The following is a 17,301-nucleotide window of genomic DNA, read 5'->3' on the forward strand; positions in this document are numbered from 1 at the left end:
GGCAGGGGAAAGGGACTCATAAACTCAAACTGTAACTTAATTTTATTTGCCATAAACTTCATCATGACATTCTTGATTTCAGAACAGAGTGCAATAGCTGTTTTTGCCAGAATAGGATATTATGTCAGTTATTTGTCCTTTCCTCTTCTTTCTCACTTAATCACCACCTGTTCACTGCCAATCTGGTGGCCTCAGAGACCTCCTCAAACTGATCTTGAGGCAAGTTTGCAACTCACTAGCTCTCTCTCCAAAACTAAGAATTATTATTCCTGAAACCTGAACACAGAAACCAACAGAAAAAGAAACAAAAATAAAAAACCTACTATTATTTCCACTCGCTTACCAAATTTTCCAATTGACCTGCATATTTTTGATTGCTCTTTTCTTTTCCTGATCCCATTTCTCTCATAAACTTTGGCCAATGAGAGAAAAGCCACTTTAATATGAATCACTTTTTTATAATATTGAAACTTATCAACAGCAGCAAGATCTCTATTGTCAAATGCTTTTTATTTTGTTTGAGTTTTAAGATAAAGCCTATTTCTAAGGCAAATTTTGCTTTCTTGCGTTGTTTTACCTTAATTAGAAGAAAAAACTAGGATGGAAAAATATATTTAAAAGAAAAGTTGTGCCTTTGACAAATGTTGTTTGCACAAATATTTGCCGTAAGTACATGAAAGAGAGCTGTACCCTCTTCTGCTTCTTTAGAAGTATCATGTAAACTGAAATCTTAGAAAATTAAGTTCTTTCAAAACACTGTCATTCAGGGATTGCTTGAGCTTCTCAAGATGTAAAGTTGACTGTGTCAATCGAGGGCCTTCCTGTTGAGGTTGCAGTGGCCATTGGTAAAGTGTATCCAGAAGCAAAAGCAGGTGACTGCTTTGTTATCACTCGCCCCCTGTACAACTACAACCCCGCAGATAAGCTCTGGGAGGCTGAGCAGGAGCTACACTGTGAGGTGAAAGACCCCAAGGTGCTATGGCTGGCAGAGTGGCTACGAGCACAAGTGAATGCCCTTGCTGGAGGTCCAGACATGACCTGCACTCTTGCCCCAATCTTCAGAAACTTGGGTCCTGGAGTGTACACAGCCTGTGTCCTGCTGCTTCTCCTTCCCACTTGTACTCACCCAGCTCCCCCTGCTGGGGGCTAGGTCTCCATTCCTCCTCTCCCCCATGCCCAGAGGAACCCATTTCCTAGGCCCCTGCCTGCACAGCAGCCAGCCGCCCACAATTGCTTCACTTCCCCCAGGCCTTCAGTCCTTTGCTGGCTCTGAGGCTACCACTGGCTCCCAGGCACTAACAGTAAGTCCTTCCTTCTGGGGAGGAAGGGCGGTAGCTGGGAGACCGAGTTTGGCCCTTTCCGAGGACATCACGTCTCTCCAGCCCTCCCTGATTTGGCTTTGGCGTTCTTTCCATGGTGACAGGGTCTGATGTATAATATGTAGTAAATATATTAGAAATACAATGCTTGTGGCTAAAAAAAAAACACATATTTCAAATATTTTGTAAATAAATTTAGTTGATCTATACCTTGTTCCTTGCTTCAGTATCGGCCTTATATAAAAGCAGCTTTGCTGCTATGTTCATATTCTGACCAGCGACAGCGTAGTGCAGAGCCGTGTTGCCATCAGTGTCCATTATATTTGGATCGGCACCATGTTCCAGCAGAATAGTTGCACATTCCTCCTCCTGGCATTGTACGGCCTGTCAGTATTATGACAAAAAGCAGACTGTAAATGTTAGGAATTCAAAGTAAACATTCTACAAGTTTCACCAATTAGTTATAGTTAAATAAGACAAATTCATTTCTGCTCTCCATAATTAAATCAAATCCATCGCATGTTGACAGAGTTGGGTCTCTGTACCTTAATCAGAGCTGTCCTATTTTCGCTGTCACAGAGGTTAAGCTGACATTTTCGGTCTGCCAGGAGAGTTACCACTTCTGGATGGCCGTTGGCACAGGCCAAATGTAGAGCAGTCCTATAAAAATGAGAGTACATTTTAGGAAATTGGAGTCCACTGTCTCAAAACATGTAATTATTCATGTAATTGTAAACATTAAATGCTATTCCTATGCCTTCAAAACAAATATTTAGTTTTCTTCTGAATAAAGTACAATATTTATTAGCTTCTATCACCTCATTAATGACAGCGGTGCCCCTGTGAACAGAGAGAGCATGACCTGGGGATCCAACTCAACCTGGCTTTGACCCTATTTTAACTGTCACTTATGAGCTATCACTGAGCCCTTCTGTGCCTCATCAATTTCCTCATCAACACAATGGGGATAAAAATAGTACTTATCTCACAGGACACCACTGTTTGCTTAAATGAGAATCTAGGCAAAGTGTGTACTACAGCTCCTAACACAACACACACACACACACACACACACACACACACACACACACACACACAACAGCTCAATAATTGTTAGGTAATATTACTATAATTATTACTATTATGATTTCACGAAGATAATATTTCAACTAAGTAAAATTATATTATGCCTATTTTGCAGATGTCTTGAGGATTAGAAAGAACACAGTATTTCAGTGATTCTAAGATGCTTACTTTCTTACATTTTAACATTTCTGTCAGTGAAATGCAATTTATAATTCAGACTATCTTACAATTATAATTGGTATTTAAAAAAATTTCCCATTGGTACATAAAATACTGAGCCTCACATCATCCATGAGGTCTTACATTAAATGAAATAATGGTTCATACAACAGACTGATTGCAGTTCTAGTCATATGGTTGGCATTTAAATAAGTTTTATTTCTCAAAAGCATTGTGGAGAAAGAGGAATAAAATACCATAACAAAACAAAAAGACTTTTTAAAAACTAATTCTTAATTTGTTTTTCAAGAAACCTTACATGAAAGGAAACACAGGATTCAAATGAATAGGGATGGCTTTTTACTCAATATTTAAATTTAGAGATTGTACGAAAATCAAGTATTTCCAAGGATCGTTATTATTAGTTAATATTTTATACATTTTCAAAAGGATAGATACAGGTTATCTTTTACAATTTTCTATCTCCAGATATATTTTTTAAATGGAGTATTTATCACCAAATTGCCTATTTTAAAAGTCAAAGGCAATTTAAACTTTAAACAGTAATATAAGTACATTTGAAAATTACTGGATTTCATTAACCAATGTTATCATAATAAAAAATAAATTAATTTTAAAAAATAAATAAATAAAATAAATTAGCAGCAATATAAGTACAATGGCTCCTCATCTTCACAAACTTTGTAGATGGAAATGGTATTTCATTCCTCTTTTAACTTAAATTTCTTTTCATACCAGGAATACTATTTTTTCCTATGTCCATTGATCACATGTAGATATATACAAAAGTACTTGTCCAATTTCAAATGAGTTTTTTCTTTTGATTTCAAAGACTTCTCTGTAAAATGAAGATATACTTTTTCTCTGATATACATACATTGTAAATATTTTGCAAAAACATTTTCTTTTATTTTGTTAATATTATCTTTTGATACAGAGTTTTAATTTTTTACATTGCTCAATCTCCAGAATTTGAGAACATAAAAAAATGTATAAAAGGCATGAAATGTCACAAGTATCAAGTTCTAAAGTCCTACATATATTTGGGTGTTTGGGCATTTTCTGTTCTGTTCCAATAATTTATCTGTCTTTTCAGCTATTTGTAAATTATAAGTAGTGGAAATTTATAGTACATATTCATATCTAAAGGGCAAATTTTGTCTACTATACAAATTTTTTCTTAATTTCATCACAACATTAAAAGATAAACAGCATGTGTAACTCAAAATTTTTAAAACCATAGTTTTAGTTGGTTTATGGAAAATCGATAAATACAGGAAGAGCACACATTTTGAGAAAATGAGTCTCCCTACTTAAGACTACAGGCATCTTCTCCCTTCAAAGTTCCCTTTTAAGGTCCCAATAAAGAATATATAGATAGGTGTATACTTATATAAAATAGATCTTGGATTTTATCCGAAGAATTTTTACCCCACAAATTGATCTATTATGAGAACTGCTTTTCCCATTATGCACTTTTCAATAGTATATAACATTACACTATGAAAATGTAAACATCAAAAATTAAATGCTGTATATATTTAATTTTGTTTCTATTATTGATATTTAATCACTTTAAAATTGTCACTAAAGTGCTTTATAAAAGGAATTATGAGTGAGTCTTAAAGTTTTCTTTACTGCTGCTCATAAAGTTGGCCTGAGCACTAAGACCCCAGGTAAGGTCCCCACCACCGAGGTGCTACGGGGCGGAACCTCAGGAGGGGAGACAGCCCAGCGCCCACTGTGACGGGAGGGCTGGGCTCCACCTAGCTGTGCCCTGGCAGGTGAGCTCTTCTCTCAGGTCTGCACCCCGACCCCAGGCCCGCCCAGGGCCACTGGCCTCACAGTCCCTATCACACAGTCCTATTACCTGTTCATCCTGTCTCTATCATTCAGGCCATTTAAACGGAGCAATAGAATCCGCTGCACTTTTCGGACGTTGCCCACGCTGGCAGCTTTGTGGATCTTTCCAAGATCTTTGTCTCGGATGTGGTACCCGGGCCCCAAGGTGACTCTATTACCAGTCTCAGGCCTGACACCCACGCCGGTCCTCTGGCGGCTGGTTAAGGAGCCCAAGGGCGACTCGCCCTTCCGACTCCCAAAGCCAAAAATCTTCTTCATAGCTGAGTCTACGGAGAGCCCAGGGGCTGCAGAGGCACCTCAGCACCCTGATGGTTGTTCATGCCCCCGGAGCTCAACACTCGCTTCCAGATAAGCCAATCGCATCCCGCCACAGTCTCCAGCAGGGTAGCTACAGCCTTTGGGAATTCTTTCAGCGCAGAAGGATTGTAACCAAGCAGCACTGCTAAACACAAGTGCGCCTGCGTGTAGCAGAGGGTGCTGTCACTGCGCGTGCGCAAGCAAGCCCGCCCCCCCCCCAAGGGTACCCAAAGCGCATGTGCGAGGCCTAGACAGCTCAAATCTCAGCAGTTGCTTGTGGGCGGCGCTGGTTTCCCTTGGAAATCGGTGGATGTGATACAACGTTTGTGAAACTTAGACTCCTCCCAGTGTACAGGCGGTCTCTGCCTAGCTTGGGGCTAGAGTGGTGTGGAAATTCAAGCCGCAGAAGGTCTTGTCCCACAGAGAATTCCCCTCAAAAATCCTTTAAATCTTCCTGTCCTTCAGTTTATGCCTCTTCCACATTCCTCTGGGCCCAGCCAGTGGCCACGGTATTTAGTAGATGCAGAGACTGTGGCAATATGCACCTACAAGTGCAAACTTATGAGAAACCAATGCACGTATTCCAAATAAAGTGAAAACGCATTTCCCCCTCCCTCCTAACCTTACCCTGTGGCCCAGCCTTACGTTTACGTTTTCTTTACTTTTATATCCCCCAATTAAATCTTTATTCAATCCATTTTTTATTTTGGAGCATGGTATAACATTTAAAAAACTTTTAAAAATGGCCATTCGCATGCAGCAAACCTTCTCACCTAGTTTAAAATGTCACTTCATTGTTCATTAAGTTCTCGGCTATGTTTTTTTCTGTTTCTGGGTTTTCTCTTCCATTGAATGATCTGCTGCTTCTTGCATTAGGACTCCACTATTTTAACCTCTTTATAAAATTTATTTTAAAATTTGTTACAGTTCCAAAGTTTCCCCTCCTTAGTCTTCCTCGTTAGTACTCTCCTGGCAATGTTTCCCTCAAAATTATTTGAGATGAATTTTTAATCAGTATTCCAAGATTAAAAAAAAAAAAGTTAGTGAGATTTTTAATTAGGTTGGAATTAATTTTAACTGAGAATCAATCTCGAGTCAGTATATCCAGATACATGTTATTGTCTCTCAATTTATTTGTCTTATTTCATGTCCCTCATTATCTTTTGGTTCTTTTTTCCCTTATGTGAATCTTGCTCACTTCTTGATATATTTATATCTGGGATTTTTCATTTTTTATTGCCGTGGTATATATTTCCATTATAATTTGTAAATGATGATTGTTTTGATATCTGTGTACTCATTTGACAGCCTGACTGAAAAACTTTTTTAAGCTATAATTTTGTAACAGAAGGAGAAGTTAACAGTTTCTGGAAGGCACAAACATAATGGTAAAGATTTCACCAGAAAGATGTAATACTGAAGAATAATATGATGCAGAGTGAAAAAAATGAAGTAAAATGTAAACAAGAGGAGCTGTTTTTATTATAGGGTAAAATAATTGCGAAAAAATTTTAACATATAACATAGCTATTTTTTCCTCAAATCCCATTCGCCAAATTTTTTAGTAATTAGCTAACAGGGAGATCCAACTTTTTTATTTCCTTTAATATTCTCTGTTCTTTTGCCTATCTATCCAGAGTCCCCAGTCTTATATCTAATCATCTTACTGACCTTGTGTAATGTTATCATCTGCACCATTATGAAGCCTCTTGTGCTCCGTGCTTGTGTCACATTAAGTTCTTACAAACTTAAAATCTAAATACTCATTTCCTCTTGCTTCCATCCTTCTCTGTCAGCAACTCCTGTCTTTCTATCTTTATTCCATTTATTAGAAAGGCAAAATATATCGACTTCATGCTTTATAGAAACTGGTATAAACAGGTGAGTGTATACAGAAGCTCCTTTTAATGTAGGACCTGGTCCAGTCATTCCAACTGGTATGGTGGGTGAAGCCGAAGGAAGCAGGAGCAGCAGTAGGCCCACAACAGCTAACGTAAAACCAGCTAACCCAAGACTCACCAGGTTCCTATTAAATTTGCTAATGATTTCAAGAATTAACAAAAATAAAAGTTACAGAAACCACCATTGCACAAGATGCGCAGCAAAATTTGAAAGTTTAGCAGCCATATTTTACAGCAAGATAAATGCATAGATATTAGTTTAGGTATTTAGTCTTCAGAGGCCATTTAATGACATTTTGTTCTTTGTCAGTTGAATAATTTGACAACAAATTGTTCAAAATTAGCAACTCAGAAGCCAAGTGTCTGGACCTTCAGCAGAAATTGCTGCTGGAATGTACATACACGGCTCTGCAGAGTGCTGGGGTCCCTGATGAGGAACCAGCTTCATTGGTTAAATAACAATGAATGAAAACAAACAAAACAACAACAAAAATTTATCAGGTCTATCCGGCTTAGCTAGACCAAGTGGTTTTGGTGTATGGATGGTTTCAACTATGATCTCCAAACATGTGCCTCCTCCAGTAGCATAACTAGAAAATTATCTTTTGTATACTATTTGTCTCCTCACTATTCCTCAGGGTGTCCTAGGAGACCACTAACGGCTCTCTGTAGTGACATCTGAAGAGAAGTTTCTGACATTTCCTGATGCACCCTGTAATGAGTGTCAAAGACATTACCAGGCTGTAGGGAGACTCCAGGTTGGTTCTAGAGATTTTCTTGAGCCTTCGGATTTTGTGTGAACCAGAGACACTCAGAAGCATATGTTAGGCCAACTCTGAGCTTCCATGTTCCTTGGTCAAATGCTATCTGGATCTCCAATTTTTCTTATAGGCAAAAGGAACTTAAGATCTCCCATTTCCAGAATTCTGTGGAAATTAATTGTATAAGATGCCTTATACAACATTGTTGCTTAGAATGCTGATGCTTAAGATTCAAATGCCCTCATTCAGCTTCCTTGCACACTCATTTAATAGTTATGCTAATGGAGTTAATAATGTGTTGGAGTAATTTTTTATTTTTGATGAAAAACAACTGAGATATGGATGCCTTAACAAATCCCTTAGCTAAGGTTTTTCGATTCCTATTATTTCAGATATAGAAACAATAAATTAGAGAACAGTTTATTACAAAAGTACAAATTCATTGCTGTGGAGAAACAGAGAAAGCCTTTGGACATACAGCCTAAACAGAAAAGGGCTGGAGAGGTCACCAACACACATATGGTGGGAAAATATGGATTAACTTAGCAATAGTATAAACAAATAATTCTACTAGATCCCTGGGTTAGCTCTTTCAGTATAAACAGTATTAATTTTGATAATTATGTAAAAATAACATGACTATACATTTCACTGGAATTTTAAGGGGAAAGAATAGTAAGCCACAATATAGTATAATCAAAAATCATATAAAATACCAAGAATATAGCTTTATTTAAAAAGATAAGTTAAAGATGATAGTCACACATATCCCATATATGATTGTGATTACACAAATATTTCAGATTTTGAAAAATCATAAGTGAAATTATATCACCAAAAAAAGCGTTCAACAAAAATATGCTAATATGTGTAACTATATTTTTGATTTATGGGATATAATCAGGAAGCAACGTTATCTCCTACTTTCTTTTTAAATATTCAGATATTTTTCTCTCAACCCAGGTTGAAAAATCCTCCTCTTAAGTAACAAAAAGTCCGCAGTTGCTTTAACCCACAAAGCACTGAAACAGGATGTTCAGCCCCACATAACCTATAAAAATGCCAAAATTCAAAGATAATCAGCGAGGCTACATGACCACTTGAAGTAGAGATGGAAGGCAGGTGTGGTACTTTTCTTCCTTCCTGACTCATTCCATCTTCCCTCCCTCAGCCGACCTGGCCAGGGTCAAAACTACAGGGTAGGGTTGAATTCTTATCTGGCAGATACAATTGCAGAATGGTTTTGAGCAGTCAGGATCTGGTGATTATTATAAAGCTAACTCTTCTCAGGGGCACTTCTATACCCGCAGCTGTTCTCACCTGCTACTTCCTTGACCTGAGTGAATGCAATCCATGTGTTGGCTTTTCTTCCTTCTTAGCTCTTAGGGAATCCAGGAGTCCACTTCGGATCATCTTCTCTTGAGGCCTTTGCACTTCTAAGGGGGCCCCTTTGTACAGTATCAAAAATATATCCCCCATAATGGCTCACTTTCTTTCATGCTGACAAACATCTGGTCTTTCATAGGCACTCAAGCAGTTTTTGTCAAAACAAATGCTGAGAGTGCAGAACAGTCTAAACCCATGAATAATTCTTCCTTCAGCCAGAGCAACTTCCCAGTCCTCTGAGGTTTCAGGTTTCCTAGGCATGAATCAAACACCTGTTTCCAAAACCACAGATTTGTATCAAGCTCTCCAAACTAGGTTTTATGAGAAGTGAACACCCTCTCCCTCCCCGCTTCAACAGCTTTATGTGACAGCATTCTCAAATTCATACAAATTCCTAACCAACTAGCTACCATTTTATTACCATATTGTTAGGTAGTTAGTCAGGCATGAGCAACAGGAGCGAGGGCCCAGCTCTGTAATCATAGAACCTTCCCTTGAAGACCTTCCTTAAGGATCTCCCAGAAACACCTCCCTTTCAGGGTTATAAATTACCCCAAATCTTAGAGCACAAAGGCCATAAAAGCTGCTGGCAAAACCAGCTACAAATGCATGCACAGAAAGTACTGCCCATAACTTCAGCCTCATTATGCCATTATTATAATATCGTGACTATGCCTAGAAGTTCATGAATCTAATTATAACAGACTGAATTCTGTGTGAGCACATGCACACTATGCAAAGTTATATAGCAGCCAACTGTCCGTCAAGGTGACCTCACATACGGATCATCTAGGACCTCCCATCACGGCCCAAATATAAACAGACCTTCCCACTTCTGCATTGTTACAGTATTTCTGGCTGGAAACCTGCTCCTCCCTTTGGGGAGCACTATTTAATCTCTCTATCTCCTAAATTCCACAGGGCTGCAGCCTTCCTTAGCACTGCTCAGTCTCCTTCTAAAATGTACTTTCAATAAATCTTACTTTTTCTAAATCTCGCCAACCTGTAATTCTTTGCTGCTTCGGAGGGGAAGAACTGAGGGACAACACACAACGCCACAATCCTCCTCCTTCTCTTTATAATGAATATGAACAAATACAAAGGATATCTAAAAATAAAACGTTATCAATTACCAAAGGTAATCAATTTAACAGATGTAAGTTACATGTAAAACTCTTGCTTTCTGATAGCTTTAAAAAGTTTACAAGTCCTTCCTAAGTCTATTTTTATTAAACTGTTTTGATTGGCGTGTGATTCAAAATAATCAGGGAGTTTCACTTTAAACATGATGAGGTGAGGAAGTTGACAAATCATCTCCACTTTCAAACAGCAACTATAAAGTTAAATAATATTGTTTGGAAAACAACTATTTCAGTATACTCTAGAAATCAACTGAAGATCTGCAACAAATTAAGAAGTGATTGATTATTCATTAAAACCACTGAAGTTCAGCTAAGAATAGTATGAGTCTGTGCTGCTATGCTCCCACATCCCAGGCCAGGGCTTGTTGCCACTGCCTGAGGGAGTCTCACCTGACTGCATTATAAGTTGAAGTGGGGATCTCAATGGTAAGTAAACAGAGTTCTCTAGCCTGAGGCTGTAGTCCTGTTTGAAGCAAACAACAGATGAGTAGCTAGGCATTTCACTGAAAGTTTGGGGGGTAGGACAGCCATCTGAATTTGATAAGTGCTCCACATACTCCAAATTTACCAGAGGCATGCAGAGCAGACACTAAAGCTGGTTCAAGTCACCCACACACGTACGATTGCCAAAGCCTGAATGTATGCACAAAGGAGAAGCAAAAAGGCCTACGAGAAAGCAAAAACCACAGAAGACTTGAAAAAATGACCTGAACACTAAACATGTTTGCCAGCCCACATGGATCCATCAGCAAAGTGGAGGGCCTGACTGATGGGGTTTGAACACAATCTTTGGCTAAATTCTAAGCTATGCAGACACAGTAGCAATCCTCGGTAAGCAAGTTTTAAAATTTTTTTTAAATGAACAGAGACATCGATGGCTGCATACCCTAGTAGAGACAATACTGCACAAATTTACTAAAAGCAAGTTATTAAACAAAACAAGAACAATCCTTTGAGGAGAAAATCAGACTCCCCAATTGCTATATTATCCTAAATTCAACAAAGTCACAAAGCAAAGAAACAAGAAAGTATGATTCTTACTGAGGAAGAAAAGCATTATTAAATAGAAAGTCTGTATCACCAAATGTTGGGTTTATCATAGACTTAAGAGTTGCTATTATGAACATGTTCAAAGAACTGATGGAAGTTATGTTTAAAGAATTAATGACAGAGACTTATGGACATGGACAATGGACTATTAGTTACCAGAAAGGAGGAGGGAGGGGAGAGGGGGAAAAAAAAGAAAAGAAAATGTTAAAAAAAAATTATGTATATATAGTATGAAAAAAAAAGAATTACTGAAAACTATGATGAAAATGATCCAATGCATGGAAAATCTCAATAAAGAGATAGAGAATGTAAAAGAGCCAAATAAAAACTTGGAGCTTAAAAATACAATGATCTGAAATGAAAAATTCGGTTGATTTGAGACGGCAGAAAGAGGAAATCGGTGACCTTGAAAAATCAATAGAAATTATTCAACCTGAAGAGGAGAGGAAAACAATAAATTATTGAAGCCCTAAAGACCAGATTAACACTACATATGTCAACACACATGTAAGGACAATTCCAGAAGAAGAGAGTGAGAAAAGAACAGATAAATGTATTTAAAAAAATAACTTCCAAAAGATTCTCAAATTTGGTGAAAAATATTAACTATAGAATCAAGAAGCTTAACAAATCCCAAGTAGGAAAAACTCAAGGAGACTTACACCTAAAAACATCATAGCAAAACTGTTAAAAGACAAGGCTAAGAAAAATGTCTTGAAAACAGCAAGAGATAAACAACCTATCTCCAAAAGGGACCAAAATTTTGATTAACAGCTGACTTCTCACCAAAAATAACAAAAGTCAGGGGTTATGGGATAATATATTCAAAGAGATTAAAATACAAATGTCAACCATGTAGTCTATATCCAACGAAAGTACTCTGGAAAAAAAAAAAAGCTAAATTAAAACATTCACAAAAACCAAAGACACAAGATTATACAAAATAGCAGTTATGTCACTGTATTGTTGAGTTGTAACATGTACAGATATAACAAATGACAATAATAGTCCAAAGAGAAGAAGGAAAGGAGACATACTGGAATAATTTTACACTTTACCAGAATTAAATTTGTATTATTTTGAAGTAGTCTATGATTACACAGACATGAGCACTTTAATTCTGATTGGAGGACTTGTCTTATCTATAAATGACCATAAAAGTCACAGGGCCTGCCTGAGTTTTCATGAGGCAGAGAAAGAACTCGTTCCACTTGTAAGACTTAAAGGCAATGAGACAAAAATAGCTTTATGTTATACCTTATGAATTCTGTGTGTTCAAAATGTTGGTTACATAAGCATAAAATTCTTCTAAGTCATATGTTATTTGCCAACAAGATTTTCTGCATTACTGTCCACAATTATTTCTAAAGATATACAAGAAATGATATAAATTTGTATCTTCAGAACTAACTATCTAGTAGAAAAGATTTGTCAAACCAGCCATTGGTACCTAGTAGATTCCATACTAATTTTTAAAAATTCTATATCTTACTAACTTTAATAATACTGAGTTTTGTTTTCCTTTTCTCCCCTTCCTTCCTTCCTTCCTTCCTTCCTTCCTTCCTTCCTTCCTTCCTTCTTTCCTTCTTTCCTTCCTTCATTCCTTCCCTCCCTCCCTCCTTCTTTCCTTTCTTCTCCTTTTTGGTTTCTTTGTTTTCTAAGGGATGTAATTTTCTCTTTCTCAATAACAAAGTTATGAGGTAATTTTGTGGTTAAGTCCCTTTACCTACAGGGATCTTCCTCTTTTTCGACCTTAGATCTAGAGAGTTAAATTATATCATTTATTCCCAAACCTATCTATGCATGAGAATCAACTAGAGAAAATTTTTGAAATATAGATTCTCAGACTCAACTTCCAGATCTTTTTGATTCAATAGCACATGGCCTCAGAATATGCAGTTAGGGCTCTCTCTGTGACTCTGATCTGGAAATCATTGGAATAATATAACCTGTGTGGTTTCTTCTACATCTAAATTCTACCGTTTGCTAATATTTTAGCTTTCTGATCACAAGAGATCAAAGGACCTCTAATGCCTAGATAACAATTTATAAGAGCTTAACAAGTTAAACCTCACATGAGAACAATGGAGACACCCAAATCAATTCAATTAGAGCTTAATTTTTTATATAGTTAAAAGTACAATTTCTAATTTATAATAGAAATAAGAACTTGTTTCTTAGTTCTATCAGCATATCTGCTTCTAAATAGCACAAATAATCATAATTAATACAATATGTGAGGTAAAAAAAACATATGATAAATCAAACAAGACTGGCCACAATTTCTTTTTACTCTTCCATTTGATTGCATACTATTGTTAATGGACAATATATATAAAAAAAAAAAGTCATTAAGTTTAGAAGATAAGTGCTGCACAGACAGTGGCAAAACATGAAGTAAGAATTTCCCAGCTTTCATTTCCCACAGAAACGTAGACAAACAAGCAGAAATCTTCAGAACCAATTCTGTGAACTCTGAAAAACAGTGAAAAGTTTACAGCAACCAAGTAAGAGCTAAATCAAAAAGGCCTGGTGTGGGGGGACCACTTCAAAACAGGAAGATTTTGTAGCAATTTTACATGCCCTACCCCACTCCCACTCTGTTATTGCAGAAGTCTTAAAGTGGCAGTTACTTTAAAGGGGCAGGTGTATTAAAATGTCTGCAGTCTAAAAGTGGCAACAGTCTGTCTATGGCCATGCTACCCTGAATAAGCCCAATCCCATCTGATCTTGGAAGCTAAGCAGGGTTGGGCCTGGTTAGTACTTGGATAGGAGACCACCTAGGAAGACCAGGTGCTATAGGCATAAAAAAAAATTTAAAAATAAGGGATTGTAAGCTAAAAAGTCCTTGCAATCTGTGAGGTCAACCAAGGGTTGCCTCGCCTAAACCTGAAATAAAATAAAATAAAAAAATAAAAGTGGCAATAGTTTTAAAGAAGCAGCAGCCTTAAAGCAGCAATAGCTAATGTTACATATGTGGAAACGGGGATTTTATTACTAACCTTGCAGAAATAGAAAGGATTATAAAAGAATATTATAAGCAACTTGCGGCAACAAACTGGATAAACTAGATGAAATACATAAATTCCTAGAAACACATAAGTGACCTAAACTGACTGAAGAGGAAATGGAAAATCTGAACAGACATATAACAAGTAAAAAGATTGAATCGGTAATCAAAAACTTCCTAACAAAGAAAAGCCCAGGATTAGATGGCTTCCCTTGTGAATTGTGCCAAACATGTAAAAAAGAATTAACACTAATGTTTCTCAAACCCTTTCAAATTATTGAAAAGGAGGTAATAGTTCCTAATTCATTCTATAAGGCCAGCATTGCACTGATATCAATGCCAAACAAAGACATCACAAGAAAACTACAGATCAATATCTTTTATAAATATAGATGCAAAAGTCCTCAACCAAATTCTAGCAAACCCAGTTCATTAATATATTAAAAGTATTATATATCATGACCAAGTGGGATTTATTTCAGGAATGTAAGAGCATTTCCAACATAAGAAAATCAATCAATGTAATGTATCACTCTAATAGAACAGAAGATCAAAACCACATGTTCATCTCAATAGATGTAGAAAAGGCATCTGACATTTCTCCAAAGAAGATATACAAATGGCCAATAAATATATGAAAAGACATTTAACATCGTTGGTAATTAGGGAAACGTGAATCAATATCGCAATGAGATACCACTTTGCACGTACTAGGATGGCCACAATAAATAAAACAGAAAATAACCAATGTTTGTGAGGATGGGAAGAAAGTAGAACCCTTATAAATTGCTGATAGAATACAAAATGGTGTAGCTTCTGTGGAAAACAGTTTGGCAGTTCTTCAAAAACCTAACAGAATTATATAGCACACCAATTCCATTCCTAGGTATATACTGAAAAAGAATTGAAAACGGGCTCAAACAGATATTTGTACACTAATGTTCATTACAGCATTATTCATCACAGTCAAAAGGTGGAAATATTCCAAGTGCCCATGAACAGATAAATGGATAAATAAAATGTGGTGTATACATACAAGGATATATTACTCAGCCATAAAAAGGAATGAAGTCCTGATACATGCTACAACATAAATGAACCTTGAAAACATTATGCTCAGTGAAATACGCCAGTCACAAAAGGACAAATATGATTCCACTTATATGAAATCTCTATAATAGGCAAATTCATAAAGACAGAAAATAGATATTAAAGGGTAACCGCGGCTGGGGAAGGCAATGAGGAGTTATTGCTTAATGGTTGCAGTATTTCTGTGATAGAAAATATATGGAAACAGCACAAACGGATACACTGGTTGCACAACAGTGTAAATGTAATTAATGACACTGAATTGTACACTTAAAATGGTTAGAATGACATGTTTATGTTATATTTAATATACAGTTTACCACCATAAAGTATTATTTTAAAAAGTAAGAGTTTAAAAAATGAATAGAAGTGTTTTTACCTGTAGCATGATGTGATTGCAAATAACATAATTAGAAGGTATGCTAAATGAAAGAAAGGGATTACTGTCATAGAAGTTGCCTCAAATTCCAGTTGTCTGGAAGGTGATGCAAAGTTGACCACCTGTCACAGAAATATACTCAGTTAAATTACTTCTAATTCTAACATTTGCATGTGAGTTACAAACACTATTGAAACACTTATACTGACGGAGACAACATGTTCAAAATCAGTAAAAAATCAAAATGCATGGATTATGATTTCCGAATGAAGAGGATAATACAGATTTACTTCTTTCCACAAATCAGCGGCATGCGTTCTAAAGTTTCTTACAAAAATCCAAAGTTTAAAACTCCTAAATATACAAAATCTGAATTTCATATTAAACTATGAAATCATTAGTAACTGTAGAAATTGTGACTTTTTCTCAGTTTTTATTAGATTGTTATCTTTTACTATTTTAATTGCACAAAAATCATTTCAGAAAGCCCTGGTTTTCAAAGGCTTTCTCCAGTAGGTGTCTCACTTTCACCAGGCTTATTCAGAATTATTAGTAGGTTTCCTGGCCCACCAATTACCGAACACTTAATATGTGCCTGGCACTATGCTATAATCCACTTGAAAAAATGCTGAGCTAGTTATCTTTTTCAATAACACCATGGAGTTTTTGCTTAAAGGTTTGTTTGTTTGTTTGTTTGTTCCAATGAGCTTCAAACAAATTTTAGGGGCTCCCAGAAACAGTGAAAACTTTAACTAAAAGTAATTTGGCTAGAAAACTAAACCCCAAAGTTAAACCTAAAGATCAATGTCTACACTGAACAGACCTTACCTTGAGGATGTGGGATTTGTGTTTTCTAGCAGAATATTACCAAGGATCTAAGATTTGTGGCATCCTTTAGTGGGTTTAAGAAAGTTTAATTAAGTACCAAATTACAGTAGTGCACACCCAGCTTCAAGTCAAAGACTCCATTGCTATGATCCTTGGAACAAGTCTTCTTATCCCTCCCACATCCTGGCCTCCCTGTCAACCCCTGGGGAACCTGGATCATCTTCAAGGCCAGACTCTTTTTAATTTTGCTAAATTGGTTCAGGAAATGGATCAGCCACATCTTGCTATGCTCGTTATCCTCTCCATCCTTGGTCTTCAGGTAACATTGCAGCTCTATGCTTTGGCTTCCAGGAATAACTGGTTCGTTCCCATCTTCTTGCTTAAAACGGTTCCTCCAAGGATGCTGGCAAGGTAGATAGGCTGAGCAGTTTGGTCGTAGATGGGGAAGGTGATGTTTCTCCAGTCAAGTTTATTGTTCACCTGCCAGGCTGACAGGAATAGGTTGGAGGGCACGTAGAAGCCTTGGTTCTTGGTACGCACCTGATAATAGTGGATCTAGGTTCCGTTTTTCTGTGTCAGAGAGCATGCACCGCATCGTCCAGTTTACTTCTAATAAGATTTCTTGTTCCAGCAGCGAGGCAGTGTTAGAGACCACTAGATTCGAAGTGAAATTGACCTCGGTGCTCTTCTGGAGATGGAGAAGCTATTAGAGTCATTGGTGGTGAAACATGTCTGCGCAAAGCGTCGTTCAGCCTTGGCCGGGCTTCCCATCGGGATGTACTGCTCCTCGAGGTCTTCGTCTTCATCCCTGGGCAGGTAAATAAAGCCAGTGCCAAGAGCAGCCGTCAGCACTATGGGCTCCAGCAGAAAGACCCAGAGGCGCGAGCCTACCTCCCATCCCAGCCAACGCAAGGTGCAGGAGAGCGCCGCCTTCAGGCAGTTGGTGTGGCAGCGGTGCCTCTCAGACACTTGGTTTTCCCACGGTGAAGCCGGTGGAGATGACACCCATC

At 37.3% G+C, this 17,301-nt stretch overlaps 2 protein-coding genes and 1 non-coding gene across 5 annotated transcripts in view; 1 reads left to right on the forward strand and 2 right to left on the reverse strand.

Annotated features, from left to right (window-relative positions):
- The window catches only part of ANKRD26 (ankyrin repeat domain 26), a 68,865-nt gene extending 63,966 nt beyond the window's left edge, over positions 1–4,899 (reverse strand). For all 3 annotated transcript variants that reach the window (XM_025041256.1, XM_025041255.1, XM_015598748.2), the window contains exons 1-3: positions 4,456–4,899; positions 1,865–1,979; positions 1,530–1,703 (exon numbers count right to left, since the gene is read on the reverse strand). In XM_025041256.1, coding sequence (XP_024897024.1) covers positions 1,530–1,703; positions 1,865–1,979; positions 4,456–4,706 — 540 coding nt within the window. In that variant the 5' untranslated portion in view covers positions 4,707–4,899. The remainder of the gene's footprint in view (positions 1–1,529; positions 1,704–1,864; positions 1,980–4,455) is intronic.
- Positions 4,900–13,342: 8,443 nt separating this feature from the next.
- Positions 13,343–17,301, reverse strand: part of PTCHD3 (patched domain containing 3) — a 7,233-nt gene continuing 3,274 nt past the window's right edge. The window contains 5 exon segments of the mRNA XM_015598736.1: positions 13,343–13,460; positions 15,464–15,585; positions 16,503–16,711; positions 16,832–16,975; positions 16,978–17,259. Of these exon segments, the coding sequence (XP_015454222.1) occupies positions 13,343–13,460; positions 15,464–15,585; positions 16,503–16,711; positions 16,832–16,975; positions 16,978–17,259 (875 nt within the window).
- On the forward strand, positions 13,672–13,790 carry LOC112472846. Its single transcript, XR_003043790.1, has one exon. It is a non-coding gene; the product is annotated as a 5S ribosomal RNA (ribosomal RNA).

The sequence above is a fragment of the Pteropus alecto genome, unplaced genomic scaffold (genome assembly GCF_000325575.1).
Source record: "Pteropus alecto unplaced genomic scaffold, ASM32557v1 scaffold269, whole genome shotgun sequence".
Lineage (NCBI taxonomy): Eukaryota > Metazoa > Chordata > Mammalia > Chiroptera > Pteropodidae > Pteropus > Pteropus alecto.